We start from the raw sequence: 19,396 nt of genomic DNA on the forward strand, positions 1-19,396 counted from the left end.
ACATCTTTGATTTGATGCTTTGCTTTGCATGTATTGCACAGACGGTGATTTTAACAAGTCTGAGATCAAGTAGTTGACTGGCAATCCCAGTGGAATGGACATGAGGACAATGTGTTGAAAGATTTTAGTTATCATAATACAATGTCATCTCTATAGAGCAGTTTCTAGAGAATACAGTGGGAAAGTAGGAGGAGTATACACTGATACGTATATCAGTGTATAATTTCCATTTTTAATCACTTTTTTTTAACTGTATAAAGCAATCAGAATTTTTTGTGTATGGATCAGACAGACAACATCTGATGAAAACTGTTGAGTTGATGAATGACCACCCTCACAGTAAAGAAATTTTTCTTGATATCTAGTTTGAGAAGAAGCATTATGATTTGTCATCATTGGGTTAGCAATCAAATTAAAACAGTTTCAAGTTAAGGTCCAAGTAGAAGAAATTATTAACAACTTTGGGGAGTGGTTAGGAATAAAACGCCCAGAATTAAGTAATTGTATGTAATGTAATTGTTTCTGTTAGTCATCATCAGTTCCAGTTTGCTAGGATATGTTTCCACTTTCACAGTTACCGTGACTTAAGACAGTGCAAAATGCCTTGGAAAGCAGTTCCTATTGCAAAACAAAATCTGAAATTTGAGTTTTCTGATCCAGTAAACTCTATAGTACTGTATCAGTTTCTCCAGAGTTCAGTAGCTCCAGTGAGTTAAAAATGAATCGTGTGCAGTGGCTGTATTTATAGGTAAATTTAAACATTTTGATTGGAATTACTGGGTTGATGGCTGAGGCATTGATTCCATGTACCAAGTTATACAAGATGTCAAAAATAAGTGACAGTTCTTAAAATACTTTTTTAATTAGGAAAAAAAAATATATATATAGTGTTTTCTACTACTATCTAACACAGATGACTTTATTATATAAAATAAGTCCATAGGCTTTTCTTCATATTAACCAAATGAACTAGATTCCTACATGACGTTCCAATATAGATTACAGAAGAAGTTTGCTACCTGCTTGGCACCTTGTGAAAGGTAACTTGAACAACGAAAGTCAGCACAAGCAGCTACTGATTTAAAAAGAATGAATGCCAGTGAAAGCTCAAAAATTTTAATAAGTAAGGTTTTAAATTCAAAGGCGATGGTGCTGACAACATGCACAGTACTTACTTCTCTCTGTAAAGAGTTTCGGTCAGGAACTCTATTCTACCATGACCTTGATTAATCTGCAGTGATGGTCTAAGCCCTAGTCAGTATTGTTGAGATAGGTCTGTCAATTTTTTAATTTTTTATTTTAACATTATTTTCTCCTGGGCTCGGGGGTAATTTTTGTGCCTGTTGTTGCAGAAGTAGCCTGAGTTTGGATGACTTCCGGTAAGTCTATCTAACACTCAATAAATGTTGTGTGCTACTTGTGCTGCATCTATCATCACTACATCACACAGCCTTTATGACAGCAATTAATCATCCGTTTTACTTTTAAAAACGTGCAAATGTCATATTTTAACTGCATTTCTCCCCATGTCGTCTTCACGTTTGTTTAGAAATTGCTTAATTACTAATTTTCATAAGTTTGCGAAATATTAATATTCTTTGCTGTTAACTATTTGTCCGTTGTTAGCTTGGAAATACATTTGCATAACTTCAAGTGTTTTTTTGCCTGTAATTTTTAGCTCTTCCAAAGTTTTCCACAATTTTCTTCCCTGCGTATAATATTTCCAGATTGTGTTTGAGGTTTCATCCACTTAACTGCTCGTTTTACCTTGTACAGCTTTGTCTAGGAGAACTGCCTTGGCATTGCATGCAAACATAACTGCTTTATGAGTATTATGTTTAAAGTTAAATACTCAAAGACAGCAATTTCCCAAATTAATCGTCTATGCAGCCTTTCTTGTGACTGTCAGAGGTTTGATTACAACATGTGCTTTTTTTATATAATTTTGTTTATTCATGCTCTAGGTAGTCTGTGGTCACTCATTAACGTCTTAATAGCTGCTCAGTGGTTTTTCTCATTATTTGTGCTGCTTCAAATACATTCTATCCAAACTCAGAAAAAAATCTTTTCATTATGGGCTTTTCCTTTGTATTGTCAGTGGTAGCATCAGTATTTATGTATTACTCATAGCGTTCTTGAGTCTTGAGGGAACATCAGCAACTTCATTTTACAGATTAGGAATCAAGTTAATGGGAACTTTTTAATCTTTTATGTGCCAATTCAGTGTATGGAGTTATGATTTGCTAGTGTGCTGGGCAAGAAATAGCATTCATATAATTTAGCTTGTTGGTTTTAAGTGCAGCTCTGCACACTCAGCATTTCTCCTAATCAAGTGTAGGGATTTGGGCCAAAAAAAATGTACTCTGATTTCATACGTATCTATCAGTTTGTCTGATAGATTCAGCCTATCTAGTGGTACTTTACCATGCAGAGGTTCACAGCAGTTTTCAACTGCATAGCCCTGACTTGAGGGCCACTTAAGATCTGTTATCTGCACTGAATGAGCCAGGGATCCTATAAGAAAATTATTATGTGACCCCCCATGATTAAGGAATGGCACTAATGCAATATGTGTCCTGCAATTCCTAGCTCTTGAGTGATTAAAAACTCTAATTTTATATGTTACATTTACGTAAATTCTGCAACTCTAAACAAATAAATAAATCTGACCTGCTGTCATCACATCGTTCATGGGGAATGTTGGCACTTGCAGACTCTCCCTCTCAGAGCCTTGCCTTGATGGTCTAACATTGCTGTTTTGTGGATCAGCACTAGAGGGAGTGGGATATTTTCCCAATAAAAGTTTTGTTTGTATTTGTTGACAGTAGCAGACTGTCTGTTGACAGTTGGCAGACTTGGTTCCTCTTCCAAACTGGTCACTGCCTCTCCTCTTTCTTTTTCCATGCTTTGAACCTGACCATGTCTTAATCCCATCTGTTCCCTTTCACCTAGCCTCAAGTTCTTTCTTCTATTTCTACCTAGCCACTGAATCTGTTATTTTCCATCCTGATTCTTGGGTGTTTTTTAATTTTGCTCAGCTTCTTCAAAAGTTTGAACGTGCAGTTATCTCCATGTCTCTAATAACTTCCCCAGATTGTGTCCATGCTCTCATCTAATCTGGTTTATGCTCTGTGTGCTTGCTCAAGTATTTTTACCAAACCAGTCCTATGTTTTTACCATATTTTGCCCACTGTGTGTCTGTGTAGCCTCTGAGTCACCAGTGTGTGTTCTTAACTTGTGTCTATCACTGTGAAGAGAGGGCAATCCTAGGTTGTCAACTTAAAACTGTTCCAGTGTAGTACTATTTGTGAGGTATGGTCTTACAGGCACAGCTGTATTCTGCCTACTGCTAGAGCATTAGCAGAGGGAAAACAAACCTTCACAAAACCAAGCCTGGGATACTCTACTAAATCTGCAAGCTTGCATAAATTTGCAGTTCTCAAGACTTCGAATAGTAAAATTTTCACAGGAATGACAAAAACTTCTTCAAAAGTCAAGTCAGAAGTATAAAGCATTCACTTCTTATAAAGCTATTTAGCTTTGAATACCGTTTGTATGCCGCTAGCCTTGTGTTTAAGCTCCTGCACAAGCTTCAGGTAGATCCCAGATGTGGAAGAAGTTCAGTTCAGCTCAATAACACACAGAAGTTGTTTTTAAATGGAGTAGGACTGTTTGAGCATGGATTAATGCTGCAGTCAGGCAACCTTATCTTTGGTTAGCGGAGATGGAAAAGAGAGATGGTGCCTGCCTCTGTTGGAGCTGGTAATGATAAGAGGTAGCAAGAGCAAAAGACTTGAAAGAACAGTGGATTATTTATGCAGTTTTAATCATGTACAGTCTGGGTAAACTTTATAAACAGGAAGATGGTTTTTGTTAGTAACACGGAGGTGATTTGAGTCAGCAACTGGTGATGGCAGCATAGTTTTATGAGGGATGGAGACATGTTACCTGCTTGTTTTGTTACTAATTACTAAAAAGTAGTATTGACATTTTTCATTTAAAGGAAATCCACATTTATTTAGGATATTTTTGGTACTGTAAGATATTAATTGTCCTTTGACTCTTAGTAATCTATCATGTTCTTACCTATTAACTGTATGTATCAAATTGCTGTAAGTAACCTCAGGTTGATTCCACACACAATAAACATTTTTCTTCCCAGAGTTAGTCATGACTTGCATTTCTACTTAAGAAACAGTCTTCTCTCCTAGGCCTTCTGTAAGGCCATAAGAATGCTGTGAAATTGTTCTCTCAGTGCAGAGTGCTATTCCTGCCCAAACTATCTTGTTCTGTAACTTGTTGCTTCTAGGACTCATTATCGTAAGTTGCTTTATTTCTCAAGAAAATGTTACGTCTTCATCTTTCATTCAGGCTGACTCTTCAAGCCAAGATTTTTCAGTTGCATCTGTTTTGTCTCATGCTCAGTCTTGTTCCTTGTGCATTCCTTTTGTCTGTCCCTAATGCTTAAAAGTCAAGATCTATCTTGAATCGTACATGCTTGTAAAATTCTGGGATGTTTATGTGAAAAGTGCATCTAACTACACCATTTATAGTACTTGGAAACAGTGGATAAATGTTTAAATGAGAGTACATGGAAAAGGACAGAGTTAGTGACCTTCTTGGTCTGCATGCCCGTAGGAATACCAGAGTCTCTGCTGTCATAACAAAATTGTTTTGCATAGTTAATTGTTTATTCTATGGACTGCACTGCTGTGATGTTGTTATAAGAGTGCTACTGTTAGCTCATGGTTAAGCAGATGGGAAATCCAAACCTCTTGTAAGACCAATCAAGAAATTCTGATGATTGATCAACAAACAAGTTTGCCATAAATGAATTTTAAGTTAGGTGGAATTGTAGAGGTATTGACTATGTGGGTTTGCTTTTTTTATTTCTCCTCTTAATCTGCAAATTCTGGGCAATGACCTGTTGAGCTGCTGTGTAATATGCCTTGTACTGTGAACTCTGGCTTCTGTAATCCTAGGACCACACAGAAAAGAGGAGAATCATTTGGAATCAGCAGAATAGGCAACAAAATAAAAGGCGTATTCAAGAGTTCTGCAATGGAAGGAGCTATGCTGCCTAATTATAACTTAAATGAAGGAGAAGATGACTTTGTGAGTAAAAGCTCTATGTTTGTCACTTGACCTTAATCATTTTGTTTCCCTTCCTATTTGAAAATGTTAAGTTTGTCTTTTTTGCTGTCTTCATTGCAGGTATTCCTTAAATAACGTAATCAGAAACCAGGAACTTAGCCTCATTTTCCATGTATTTGTTCATAAGTCAAGGCTACATCCCCAGTTACCTTTTGAGCTTTAGTAGAGAGAAATAATAAAAGTAGTATTGTCAGATTGTTTTCTAAGCAATTAATTTTTCTCTAAAAATCATACTGTGCCATTTTATAGTTCTGGGTGATAAGATACTCATGGGACATGGCTTTTACTTTGAAATTTGCCACAATGCCTTAAAAATATTAAATAAATTAATGGAGAAATTGCTGTGAAGTTGGTCCATGATCCGTTGTATTCTCTCATGATCATGAGCTACGTAGTTGTTTCTAATTTGTCTTGGGTGTCAACTTCAACTAATGTTTTTCTTTCATGCAGACAGCAGTGAATAGAGCCAGTGGTAGAATTATTGCTTGAGATGTTTCTGTCTGAAGCACAGTTGAGGGATAAATGGAGAATTTTAAAAGAAGCGGGAGAATTGGTCAGATATTGGTAGAAATTTTTTTTTCAACAATGTGTCTTCAGCCTTTTATACCTGTTGCTCACCAAACAAGACATGTTTATCACCTTGATTAACTGCTAGCTCATTTTCCACAACCTAAAGATAAGTTTAAATACAAATGTATGTTATTCATCTTGTTCAGAATTGTGTTCAGAGGAAGGTGGAAAAGAATCAGCAATGTAGAACTCGAAATGAATTTTCTTTAAATTGAGAATTTTCTGCATTTCTTAATTTTCTTCTCTTCGTATAATTCATGTCTTTTAAATTGTTGCAATTAATTTCTTGGGCACTTAAGTTATTGTTGATGTCATTTATCTTGTCACTCTTGGGAGGCCAGATTCTGATGAAAATGGGTTAATTTTCCAACATTGCTTTACAGGCTCTAGTAGCCAAGGGATATAGAAGTATAATTCCCGTATAATAAGGGAATTTTGAGTAGTAAAAGTATTATTGAAGCAGTTTTACTAAAGCTTAGAGAGGGAACATGTTTTTGTTTCAGAGCACAAGAAATTACTTGTGAGAAGTTCCTGAATTCAATGAGAGACAGACAATGTAGAGTTTAATCTTTATGGAGAAAACTGACGATGTTTTTTTAGGTAAGAATAGAAAGTTTTAAGTGCAGCATAATTTCAAATCCTTTTATTAAATGCATTCAGGAGAAGGGAGAATACTACGCTTTTACCAAAATCACTTTGTCTAAACATTGGGAAATACCTCACTCCTTTCACTTGGTAAGTATGGGTGGGAAGAAGAGTAGGGAAAAGAAAACACCTAAGCAATGGGAAAGTTACTATACATCCAATGAGCTGGACAGACCTGTGGCCTCACTTCCTGAGTGAATGTGGAATATACAGAATTTAATAGTTTAACAATGTCACAGTAAGCGCTGAAGTGTAGTTTCCTGGTGAGTGTCACATAGTCAGAGGAAGAGCTGTCCTAGTCAAAACATGATCTGGCAAGTGCTTCAGACAGTACAATTGTAAAATAGCAGCAGTGCAATACACAGACCTAGCAACTTTTGATTAGTGCATGTGCAGAACAAATGGGATTCATTTCTTACTGTAGAGTTTGATCTCAATTTGGTATCGAAGTAATTGGTGTTCATGTAAACTGGGCAGATTCAAGGTAGATAGAAGGTGAAGAATGGTAGTGAAATGGAGCTCTGTGCATTATTAGAAAAATCAGAACAACGTCTCAGCTTCAGCTTTTTCTTTTTTTTCTTTTTTTTTCGAGAAAGTCTTATTGGCTACCATTAAAAGCCTGTATGAAAAATCATGTGGTTTAAGGAAATCACGTACAGATAGAAGTACATGTATGTACTGTCATCCTTCTGTGGCTCTGAGTGATAGCTTTGTAAGCTGCTAACATGATAACAGTAATTCCATGAAACGAGACTTGGTCTTTTGTAAACTAAATTTAAATATAACAAGATGTTGTGCATATTGTATCATGGGTATTGTTTCCAGGTTGGCAAGAAGACCTGTAGGCTTGGATTTGTGTCTCTGTTGGGTAAAATAAACAGAGACTGAGCCAACTGATAACTGTGATAGATTGGGGGCCTGATTAGAAAGGATTAAAACCTCCAGAAATTCATGCTTCCTGGATTATAATTAATGAAGTGCTGTGGTTCCCATAGTGGGAATGCCTGAGAATATGCATAGCATTAGTGCCAAAACCAGGCTGGAAGTCAGGTGATGGATTGAGGGAAGTTACGAAAGTGTGGAACTGCTGCTGATGGAGTACAGCCTCAGAAGGGTCAAGAGAACAAGACAGCGAGTTTATGGCCCCTCTATAAGCATCTCAAAAGACAGCTGACCTCTATATCCTGTCCTTATGCCACCTCTGTGCAGTGGAGTCAGTGCAATCTCTGTGTCAGCCACTGGGGTAATACAATGCATGAAACTAAATGAGAAGTAAGAGTTGCAAGTGATGGTAAATTAAAGGAAGAAAGAAACTAGAAAATGTAGGCAAGAGTTGAGTTTTGATGAAGTCCATACCTAAGCAAGTAGTTGCTGCTCAGAGAGTATCTGTCCCATTTATTCCATTCTTGTGTATGTCAGTCCTACAGTTGTATCATGTAATTTGTTTGTTTCAGGCTTGGTTTATTTTTGATTAATTAGTGTGAAAGAGCACAGCCTGTGATTTAGCCCTCAAATTGTGAACTATCTTAGCAGAATGCATTCTATGTGGAATTGAGACTGCTCTTTGCCTGCCACAACTTTGCTTTTTGTTGAGTAAATTGGGTAAATGGAGGGAAAAAATGTGGTGCTTTTACATGCATCAGGGACTGGCCGCAGCCCCCATTCCCTGTTCCCCTGCACCACTCAGGGGGAGGAGGTAGAAGAGGGTGGATGAGGGGAAGGTGGTTTTAGCTTCCCACTGTTCTAGTCTGCTAGTGATAGGCAATAAATTATATTAATCTCCCTACACTGAGTCTGTTTTATCCATGATGACAGCTGTTGAGTGATCTCCCTGTCCCTATCTCAACCCATGGGTTTTCATCATATTTTTGCCCCCTGGCCTTTTGAGGAGTGAGAGAGCAACACGGAGAAGCTTAATCACCTGTAGGTATGAAACCACCTCAGTGAGTTGAACCATTTGTGTTTCAGCTGCAGTTGAGTCACGGTTGTGTGAATATTGTAGCACAGCCAAAATGCATTTGTTAATATGTGGGGAGCCAAATCTGCAACTCATGAAATTATTTCAGGGATGCTGTAGTGCTATACTGCGTTAATTAAATTATCCCAACACAGGCAAAGCTTGTTAAGTCATCTGGGCTTGGTGTTTGTGGGGAATTCAGCTGTAAATTGTGAAACTAAGGGAAAAGAGCTTAAAATTAGACTCAGTCTTTTCAGTTTGCTTTAGTTTCTTGTTTAAAATTTGTACAATTTTCTATTTCTAAAAATTTTCTATTTTCACTTTAACAAATGGCACTATTCTCAAGTCTATATAGTTAAGTCTAAGACCAGCGCTATCCTTCCTTTTCACAGGTGCTGTCTCATGTGCAGAAATAATTTTCATTACTTCTGGTTGCTTTTCTATTATTCTTTGTTCCATCTGCTGAATGAGAATCAGCTTAACCATTGTTTGTACAAATTGCTTCCCAAGGATAGCTGCTTAAGCTTGGATTTTTCAACTTAAATGTTTAAGATAATCTTTGTTTGTGATCCTAAAAAAAAATACGGTACCAGAACATAAAAATGTAGTGCGCTGAGTATCAATTTGGTGATTCATTACCTGTGGGAAGTTTAGCCTGTTTGTAATGAGCAGTATCAGGAACATAAAGCATGTCAGCATGGTGCTGGGATCGCAGATCCAATTTGGGAGGATTTCTTCAGCATTCACATGGCACTGGTTCTAGGGCCTTCTTGCATACGGAAAAAACAGCTTCGTATTTTATGGTGTGGAGTCTGAGCCTATGAAACTTCAGTGTTGGAGCTGCCAGCAAGGGTTAGATCTATGTTGCTCCCTGGTGCCTCTCTTTATGGGAATGTGATGCTGAAACTGGAACTGATGGGAAACGCAGTGATGCTGACAATGGCTTTGCATAAAACTAGCTCTGGCCTGTGGAAATAATTCACTCCCAGTCTTGGCTGTGTTGCACCTTAAAGAGCAAGTCAAATTCACGTGTCTGCAGCATACTCCATCACACTCAGCTTTTGGGTAGGAGCCCTGTTAGATTGGTGCATTGTTGACTTCTGTCTCATGTGTTTAGATAGCTTCTTGGCCTGACCTAATAAGCTCGAGTCTTCAGTTTGAGTACCAGTATGTTGGAAAATGCAGCGCAGCTAAATTTGCGCTGTTTCTGTAGCACTCAGATGGTCTGTGTTGAAGACATTCTTCTAGCCATCTCTTCTTGTGTGCTTTGCTTCTCTCTCCCCTCTCTCTTTCTTCTCTGAAGTATCAGATATGAAATTTGATAGCACTATAAAAGCTTTCAGTTATTATTAAAATGTGCTAATTTCAAATTAATCTGCAGTGGTTTTAAAAATAAACAGTTATCTACCTGAAAACTCCATTAATTATATGGATTTTTGTTCTTTTTTCCCTAGTGATCTGGAGCATGTACTTAAAGACTTGATTCTTTTATTGCCACGTATGTTTTGCAAAGGTAGACTGAACCTACTAAAATAGAACTCCATTGAATGTTTAACTCTAGTCAGTGTTTGACTCTTCACAGATTGAAGAAGGTGTTATGGTGATGGAAGATGATTCTCCCGAGGAAGCTGTTACTACCCCAAATACACCCCGCAACCTTTCTGCATGGAAAATTAGCATCCCATATGTAGACTTCTTTGACGATCCCTCCTTGGAAAGAAAAGACAGAAAGGAGAGAATTCCAGTGTTCTGCATTGATGTGGAGAGAAATGATAGAAGGGCAGGTATGGGATGTTGTGGATAAATAAAATAAATAAAATGTCATTTAAAAATTAACTCAAAATACTGTCATGATGTATTCTGATAGCTGTTTCCAGTGTGTTAGGCATACCTGTTTTTTTCTGATTTCGAAATAGTGACTTGAAAGTTCTGGGGAAGTGTGTTTGAAAGCTAAATGATTACATTTAATATTTACAAGTTGAGAATTGACTCCACAGCATGAATCAGTTCCACCTAGACTTCATGCAAAAGTTTGAGAATTTCTTTTTTCAAAAGAGAAGGGAAAAAAGTTGATCCTGTGATTCATATTAACGAACACCTGGCATATTTTTCTTTCACCCTCTTTGAACTTTGTAATAATGAATAATGTTTTTTTCTATGACCTTAAAATATAACTTTTAGCAAATAAGCTATTTTTATTAGGAACCACCCTGGCCTGCAGATAGTTCAGTATTTAGATAGCAAGACATCCATATTGAGTCAAAGAATATCATCGTACTGGGACTTCATGGATTTGTGTTAGTGAAACTAATACTTCCACAGTAAGCAGGAAGTTTTTAAGAGTTGTTTAGTGATATCCTCCAGGAGAAAGAAGGATAGAAGCTGATAGTGCAAAGGATGTATTCAGCAAGTAGTATTTCTGTAAATCACTTGGTTAAAAGCTTGAAAAATAGATCTAACATAGGCATAATACATTTTAAAGTTATGCAGTGCTCTATTGATTAGTATTTAGGAAGTCACTTAATGGGATAATTTCCTTGCTAGTACCTTTTCTCTCTGTCTAGTATGCATTTTAATTTAATACTTTAATACCTAGCTGGGATTTTTTTTAAATTACTGCACTATGGAGGTCCATTACTGCAATATTGAGGTCTTTCCTACAATAATCCAACATATAAAAGTCTAATGTGTACTTGCTGTTGCTTAATTCATCTATCAAGTGGTATATAACCTGGTTTATCTTTACTATTGTTTTTTATTTATTTATTTATTTATTTCCCCAGTTGGGCATGAGCCTGAACACTGGTCTGTCTACAGGAGGTACCTTGAATTTTACGTGCTCGAGTCCAAGCTAACGGAGTTTCATGGTATGTTCTCTGTCACCTGGAAACCTACTTTCCCACTGCTGTGATTGTTATTCAGTACTGAACTGGAATTTAAAATAAAGAAAACAGTGTTTGCTCTATTACAAGAATAATTTATCCTGCTTGATATCTTTATTAGGTACATTTCCTGATGCTCAGCTTCCTTCAAAGAGAATCATTGGCCCCAAGAACTATGAGTTCTTAAAATCCAAGAGGGAAGAGTTTCAGGAATATCTGCAGGTATCAAACTTCTGGAGGAGAGAATATGCTAAGCTAAGAATACAAAACTAATAAATATCTGCTATTTTTTTTGTTTCTAAGTAATGGATTATATAAAGGGTTCAAGTGGACAAGTAAAGCTTGCAGTTAAAGTTTCATGTGACTGAAAACAAATATTTTGGAGATGGCAATATCTATGGTAATATAATCTAGTGGGTGGCACCCCTGCCCATGGCAGAGGCGTTGGAACTAGACGATACTTGAGGTCCCTTCCAACCAAGTCATTCTATGATAATGCTCTTTGTGTATATATTTTTTTTGTTATAGACAAACTGATTTTTCGAAGATTAAAGTACTTATACTTCTCTTTCCTTCATTTTCAAAGAAACTTCTGCAACATCCAGAACTAAGTAACAGCCAACTTTTAGCTGACTTCCTGTCCCCTAATGGAGGAGAGACTCAGTTTCTTGATAAAATGTTGCCCGATGTGAATCTTGGTATGTAATATGCAGTTGTTTGTGCTACCAAATAATAATACTGTAGATACTGTGATTGAATATTAGCAATAATGGATAGATACTCTTGTGTAAGGATATGCATATGGGAAATAACAACTCTGTTCCTTCACAGCTGTTGTAATTATAGTTCATAAAGTATGCTGGTACTTTCTCCTTGAAGAAAAAACACTTTTTAAGATTTTGGAAAAAAGCATTTAAGTGGTTGCTTTTGCACCTTCATGTCAACAAGCAAGGTGATAAGTTTGCTCTAACAAATTTCATAGGACAAGAAGACTTAGGGCATTGTCACAAGTTACATCTCTACAAGTCAGTCATTTCTTATGGGTGTGATGGTATAAACTGTTTCTTAATACAATCTACCTTTGGGTAATAGTTGATTAAAAACTGTTTATTTCAATCTGAAAAGTGCAATATTTAAGATTTTTAATATTAACTAGTGTTCGGTTCCTTTTTAATGTGAGCTGCTTAACAACATTTAAAGCAGGGGTATGTGTGGTGTAGGCAGGCCAAATGGAAATTGGGGTAGAGAAATTCTTGATGTCTAATGGAAAACTTGATAATAAATCCAGGAACTACAGTGAGACTTCACAGCTTGGCCATAAATGCAGCTTCCTCACAATAATGTGCTAGAGCTGCTAAGTCTTACCTTGTGGCTTCTCTGTCTTCATGTAATTGTAGTTCTTGTAGTTCTGGCACCAATGTAGTCCAGGTGAGTTGTGTATAAACTGCACGGCTGCATTTCTACTTCTCCCCCTCATTGTGTGGACCTTCTGGGGTGGCCATACTCTTAGCATGCTACCAAATTGTTGAATGAGTTTTAATGGTTGTCTTCCAGTTAAAAGCTTTTATTTTGTTCCAGACACAAAAATAAACAAAAAACCCATCTTTCTTCTAGACGAAACTGCATTGTTCAAACAAGCTTAGGGTGCTCGCTGTAAGGCATCCCATGTCTGAGAGTATGATTCCCTTCCATAAACATTATTTATTATTTTTACAAGTTGTGGCATTTTGACAGGGCTTTTTATGAGAACTAATAATTTTAATTATCATTTAATCATTTTACATGCTTTCCAGTGTAAGTTCCAAAATTCATGATATGTAGATATGCACTACATTTAGAGCAATAGTTTTCTTAAAATAAAACTAATCCTAGACACTTTAGTTTTTCAACATTTAAAGTTACTACACTGTATCACCTTATCAGGACAGAAGTGCTACTTTTTAAGACCACAGCTGTAGCCTATCCAATTTGTAAACCTTTTTCTCACCAATATTTTCAAGATTGCATCCTTCCAGAATCTCTCCAGACATAGCTGATCATTTAGAGGAAGAAGAGAATTTGAGTTCTTATGACTTTTTTTTGTGATAAATGTTTATGAAGGTGTAAGAATTTAGACATTGGAAACTGCGATTACTTTTTTAAGAAACCAGATAATCATCTGTATAATTTTTGTATTTTAAGCATCTTATCTTAAAGAATACTAAGTACTAGGTTATAGGCTGAATGTGTGAAAGACTGTTTTCACAACTTTTTGTACCAACTTGAAAAGAAAGTTAAACCATAGTATTTTTAAATGAAATACTGGACACTGGTAGAGAAAAATGTCTTGTTTATTGTGGCTTAGTAATTTGTTGTTATATGTAGCTGTTATTAGGCAATCTCTACAAATATTTTTAAAGTTTTATATAGCAAGATGCTATAAAGAGCTTGCTGTCTGAATGGGCTACGTAAAGGATGTAAAAAATTAGTAGGAGGATAGGAAAAGAGTTGTGTTCTGTTTACAGTCAGGCAGTGATATGTTGTTTTTTTTTTCCTAATTATAGGTAAGATTATAAAATCTGTTCCAGGAAAGCTGATGAAAGAGGTATGTCTTCTAGGTTCCCAACATTTTAACTTCAATGACTAATTTTACCAACACAGTAACTAATAGGCTGGTCAAAAACTTGTTTGGGAACTAATGTTTTGTGGGTTTTGTTGTTGTTTGTCTCCCTTGTGTGCTCCCCATCCCCCAAATTATTCAAGTGACCGGTCACTCATATCTTATTTCAGAAAGGTCAGCATTTGGAGCCTTTCATCATGAATTTTATCAACTCCTGTGAATCTCCTAAGCCTAAACCAAGCAGGCCCGAACTTACAATTCTGAGTCCCACTTCCGAAAACAACAAGAAGGTACAGTAAGTCATCTTCCTTCTCCACTTTACGTGAGTGGGGAAAATTTACCATACTCTGAAAATGCAGAGAATGAACAGAAAAAGCATAAATAGAACAGCATACCTGTTTTGTTTTGACTTTTCACATGAGAGAGAATAGTAGTACAGAGAGCTTTATCTCTTTCTGACTTGCATTTTACTCATTACGCATTAGGGTAAATGACTAAAGTTCTTCCTGGACTTGGAGATGAGGATACAGAGTAGACAGTCTGGGAAGTCCTGAGAGAAGAGCGAAAGCAAGTGTATTAAATGGGGGATATTGTAATGCTTCCTATTTTTGAACAGCCTAAGTGTTTGGCAAAAGTATGACTTGCCAAAGGACTCTAAGACCGAAATTTTCAAAGTGCTGGTACGTGTTTATCAATTTTATGATACTATACTAATCATTAATGTCTAGCATACATTACAGCTCTCAACTATCAGTCTTTCTCTGTAACATCAGAGCTAAACCCCAGTGCTTCCATACTGAATTTTTCTTGACTATAGGAAAAGATAGCTAGTTCCTTTTTTAACCTACCTGTATTTGTGGCTAGAGCATAGTAAAACCAATTAGAAAGATTTCCATGAGCTTCAGAAGTTTTAAAAAGGCTGTGGAGGAGTATTAATGAAAAGTACTGTCTATGCACCTTCTCTTCTTTGCAAGTGCTAGAAGCCCAGGATCCATTTATAGTTCTCGCTGGTGATGGGCCATTGTAAAAGTAGACATTATTAATTTCCCTCTGTATGGATGATTTTGTAGCATTATGACATTAGAAGAATTTGCAGCTACAAAACTTCTATACTGATTAAGTGGAAAGTGCCCCTGCCCATGGCAGGGAGGTTGGATTTATATCCTCTAAGGTCCCTTCCAATCCAAGGCAATTTCTAGGTACAATGGCAGTTAAAACTATTAATTTCATTAGATTTCATCTTTTAAACCTGAAGTCTGAATTAGTACAACCAATATTGTAGCATTAGCTCATATGCTTACATAGAAAATTACTAGTTTTCATTTCAAGACTTTTGTCAAACCTTGGGCAGTATTTCCAGGGTTCAGATGTTTTGCTGTTGCTGTCTATACAGTGAGGTATAAATCCATCAGCAGTTTTAAAAATCAGATGCAGAATTTTTGACTTGTTCAAAACAGTACAGGCATAATACTTTAAATATTTTTCATAAACCATCTGGCAGCATGCTGTAGCAAAGTATGAATAATCAGTTAATTTTTTACTGTACTTATAATCTGTCAAGAAGTACTGGTGTTAATAATTTTGATACATTTAACATACTTTAAAATATTTGAGGAACAAGCTTTGCACTCTGAAGTTTTCCAGTGAAGAAAAGGTTCTTTGTGGTACAGTATTTAAAACCATTTTGGATTTGTAAAGAGCTTAAAAATAGTATGTAACATTGCCCAGTTAAAGTATAAACTAATTTCCTGCAGTGTCAGTGGGTCGTTGTTGTAAAAGAACATGTGCAGAAATTCAGGCTTGGAAATGAGGTCTTGCCAATCCTTTTCAAGCATGGTGATCCCAGGAGAGTCAAGAGCTGGCTATGCTGTGGTTTTCACGTTATAATACTGAAGTTTCCATGGACAAGATCTGTTTGTGCTCAATTCACACCACAAATTTTGACTAACATTAATGTACGAGCAATTCATCTGCAGACTGCTTGCTCACTAACTTGCCATCTACCAGTTTAAGCAGGGCACAGGTGCTTCATCACACGGTCACTGCAATTATTAGAGATCTGATATCCCAGGTTTTGCTGTGTCCTGGTCTCTGCTGAGTCTTTCCATGCACACCGAAATTCAGCCTTCCTCAGCTGATTTACTATGCTGCTCATGCCTCATTTGGAAACCAGTTTCTCTTTCTTGAGTCAGCTCATGCTTGGGAAAAGCTTTGTGCCAGGTGCCAAGACGCTGTGCCATTTGCATTTTGTCCCTTCTTGGGTTCGATTCATAAGCCACACTGGTTTCATCGGCTGTACCGCTTTAGTTTGGACCACTGGTTTCCTTTTGGAAGCAAATCTCCTAATTGTCTCTGCTTACCACAATATTAGAGAACTATATTTGAACTTTTTAACTGAATGTCTTTCAGATGAACATTAGCTGGAAAATGCTGTGTAGGATTGCAGGCACCCAGGGTTGTTCAGTCCACAGGTAGATGAAGGTAGGCCACCCCCAGTTCATGTAGCATAGGCTTGAGGTGTTCAGTTGTGTTGTTTCACATGACTTCTTCACAAAGATTATAAGCACTGCGCAGTAGCCCTGTGCCCTTTCCACACAGAAGCTGGTGATGGAGACGTATGCAAAATGTTTGTGCCAGATTTGTGTGAGCTGCCTGTACGGAGTCAATGACGAGATACACGGAAATAAGGTGGAAGGCAGATAAGGCTGCAGCGCTCCTTTCTCTGTAAGCACCCATCTGTGGGAAGAGCTTGTTATCTCATAGCAAGGAAGTTCTTCACCACGCAGTTTTTGGTGAAAGCCAGGGCAGATTTTCAGTTGATGTTTGCGTTGCCACAGTGTTCCCATGTAGCTTATCTGGAACGGATCTGTTTATTCTAGTGTCGGCCTGCTGGGATCTGCTGAGAGTACAAGAACGTGTTTCCGGGTGCTTGTGCTGCCAACTCTAATGCCATGAGCAGGGCACACCCAGGCTTCCTCGTCATCAGCAGGCTGAAGTCAGGCAGGGCAGATGAAAGCTTGAGTTTAGTCAGAAATGTGCCTACTTCTCTGAAAGACCTGCGTGTGGCTTTGTTCTGATTGTTCCTGGTGTGTGTATACGTTCGTGTCTGAAATATCAGTGGAAAACTTTCCAGTTACAAATGCATAATGAAAATGGGTGGTCAACTTCAGTACAGCCACCAGCAGTTGGCTTTTATCCTGCTTCAGACTCACCAGATCAAAAGAGTTACCAACCTTCCTGGTTAAAACAAAGAAACAAACAAAAAGCCCTGCGCCCTTCTAAGGGGCACCAAACAGGATTTTTAGCTTTCCCAGCTATGTTATTCTGTACGTCTGTACCAGCTCGATAGTCTTCTGAATGAACTTTTGTCACACCTGCTAGAATAGGTCAGGACTTCTCAGCTGATGCAGTTTTTGAAAAACATGCCTACAAAGGCATTGTTCTGCTGGCTTGTGATGGCCTGCCGACAGCAATAAGAACGGTTCTGAAACATCAGCAGTATAATCTATATTTATGCATAGTTACTTGGAGGAAGACAGCTCCTTTTCTACACGCTAATTGATGTGGTCTAGACACTACATACACTCTTTTTTCTTTTATATGATTCTTTTTTCATTTGTACTTTGCAAGCAAACAGGAAGAACAGCGGGGACGTTCATGCCTCTGGTTGTGGATATTGTTCATAATCACGGTATTGTTTTTATAAGCTTCACACCTGTACTGGAAGGTATGGGAGTACGTGTGTGGATGCACTTAGTAGCAGCTGAATAACTGTTCTTTCTGTTAGACACTTCATGCAAGTGCTCGTTTTGTTAGCTTTTCCCACTGAAGTACAATAGATAGCCTGTTGTACTGGAGGTTACTTTGGTGGTTCTCTGTATGTGCCTTTTATGTTTCACTCTCTTCAAGAGCTTGTACCATTATGTTGGAACTTCCCCCTTGAAAGCATTTTAAGAATATTTCAGAGTTGCAATCACAGTTACTGCTTGATCTTGAAGATCTGACTAAGGATAACATCGGAGTTTGTCTTTGTCTTTTTTAGTGTAATTACAATAGTGAGCATTATATCACGTCTCAAATACTAAAATGAGCAGAAACATGAAAAAGCAAAATCACATGCCTATCTAAATTAGGAATATAATTTCCATGTTTGTGTTGGATATCCAGCTGTACATTTTTCACTTTGCTTTCCTTGGAGTCAAAATCCTGGGAAGGGCAAAATACATTTGGAGCAAAGATGTCATAGCCGCTGCATCCTTCAGGTGTGCGTTGCTAAAGACTGTACAGTAAGCACTTATCCTGGACCAATGCAAAGTATATAATTTATAAAAACTGCTCATTGGCTTTGTACTTCAGCATACGCTGATCTGCTGTTGCTTTCCAAAATGCCATTTACAAAAGCATGAGCTTTCAGAGCTTGACAATGAACATAGAGCTGTTGTATTTACAGAGCAAGAAAGATTATCCATGTGCAGAGGTACGTACGATATCTGAAATATATGAAATATATTGCTTTTGGGTTTGAGGTGAAAGTAAAAATAACTTAAGGAAGTCAGAAAGCTTTGTCAAAGATAGCCTTTATGTTTTTTTTATAGTTTACCCACCAGAGTTAATCATTTAATTTGGCTTGTGCACACTCCTCTGAAACTTTATCTTTTGCACAATGGGCTGCTACGGGTTGGTTCAATACCTATTGTCTCTGCTGGATTGTGGGGGATACCTAAAAAATAAATGAAGTTCTCTAAGTTACAGTAATTCAACTAAGAATTCAACTATTCCAATGTAGTTTTAGTTTTGAGAAGGCACATAGACTTCAGTTTATATAGGGTTCTTTAAACAACATACCAGGCATGCTTTCATACAGTAGGCATGAATAATTATCTGCTCTTTTTAGGTTTGTTGCTTTCTTGGATTCCAGTCGTCAAACATACATTAGCTATATTTGCTCTTCATGTAATTTATGTAACAAGTTGGTATTGTTTAATTTGAGTGAACTTTGGGAAGGTGATAATGCCAGCAAGTCAGCACTTCTGAAAGAAAGAGCCTGAAGAAGAAGTGCAAGTCAAAACCTGAATCTTACCAGATTTCCTAATGTATTTTTTCATAAGACTGCAGATGGTTCTGTGTAGAGATGTGCGTGATTCACGGTCTGTTGGGATTTGTATGTTTTATGGCCTTATCTGCTACAGGGAGAACGATTTTCTAGAGGGTAAACCAAGTACAAGCAAATTAATAAACCATTCTTTGCAACTATTTTTAATTTGGGAGTACTACTACTAAATTTGTCAGTAGCGATCTTCTCAGTCTAGGCAATGTTACAATTATTCTATATTTTCTTCTGGGACAGTTTAGTTAGAAGCTTTACAAAAACTTTGGAGCTTTCTTTTCAAAATACAATAGTATTTTGTATAATTTTTTTTACTGAACTTTGGTTCAACAGGTTTGGGGATAGAATAATTTTAAACAAACTCTTACTGTGTATTGTGAGGTATTGTCAGATCTGAAGAGCATCAGGTCTCAGAGGACTTCTTTTCCAGCTGCTGGAGCCCACAGGCTTGGTGGGACTGGAAGGAAAGGATTAGTGCCTGG

The 19,396-nt window shown here is 37.2% G+C and overlaps 1 protein-coding gene across 3 annotated transcripts in view; it reads left to right on the plus strand.

The window, feature by feature from the left end:
- SNX14 (sorting nexin 14) overlaps positions 1 to 19,396 on the plus strand; it is a 55,452-nt gene that overhangs the window by 29,438 nt on the left and 6,618 nt on the right. For 2 of the 3 annotated variants that reach the window (XM_038177708.2, XM_038177706.2), the window contains exons 16-23: positions 1,353 to 1,379; positions 4,983 to 5,115; positions 9,909 to 10,110; positions 11,110 to 11,193; positions 11,330 to 11,430; positions 11,795 to 11,906; positions 13,752 to 13,792; positions 13,978 to 14,097. In XM_038177708.2, the coding sequence (XP_038033636.1) occupies positions 1,353 to 1,379; positions 4,983 to 5,115; positions 9,909 to 10,110; positions 11,110 to 11,193; positions 11,330 to 11,430; positions 11,795 to 11,906; positions 13,752 to 13,792; positions 13,978 to 14,097 (820 nt within the window). The remainder of the gene's footprint in view (positions 1 to 1,352; positions 1,380 to 4,982; positions 5,116 to 9,908; positions 10,111 to 11,109; positions 11,194 to 11,329; positions 11,431 to 11,794; positions 11,907 to 13,751; positions 13,793 to 13,977; positions 14,098 to 19,396) is intronic. The other variant, XM_038177707.2, reaches the window with a different exon arrangement.

The sequence above is a fragment of the Anas platyrhynchos genome, chromosome 3 (assembly GCF_047663525.1).
Source record: "Anas platyrhynchos isolate ZD024472 breed Pekin duck chromosome 3, IASCAAS_PekinDuck_T2T, whole genome shotgun sequence".
NCBI classification, from domain to species: domain Eukaryota; kingdom Metazoa; phylum Chordata; class Aves; order Anseriformes; family Anatidae; genus Anas; species Anas platyrhynchos.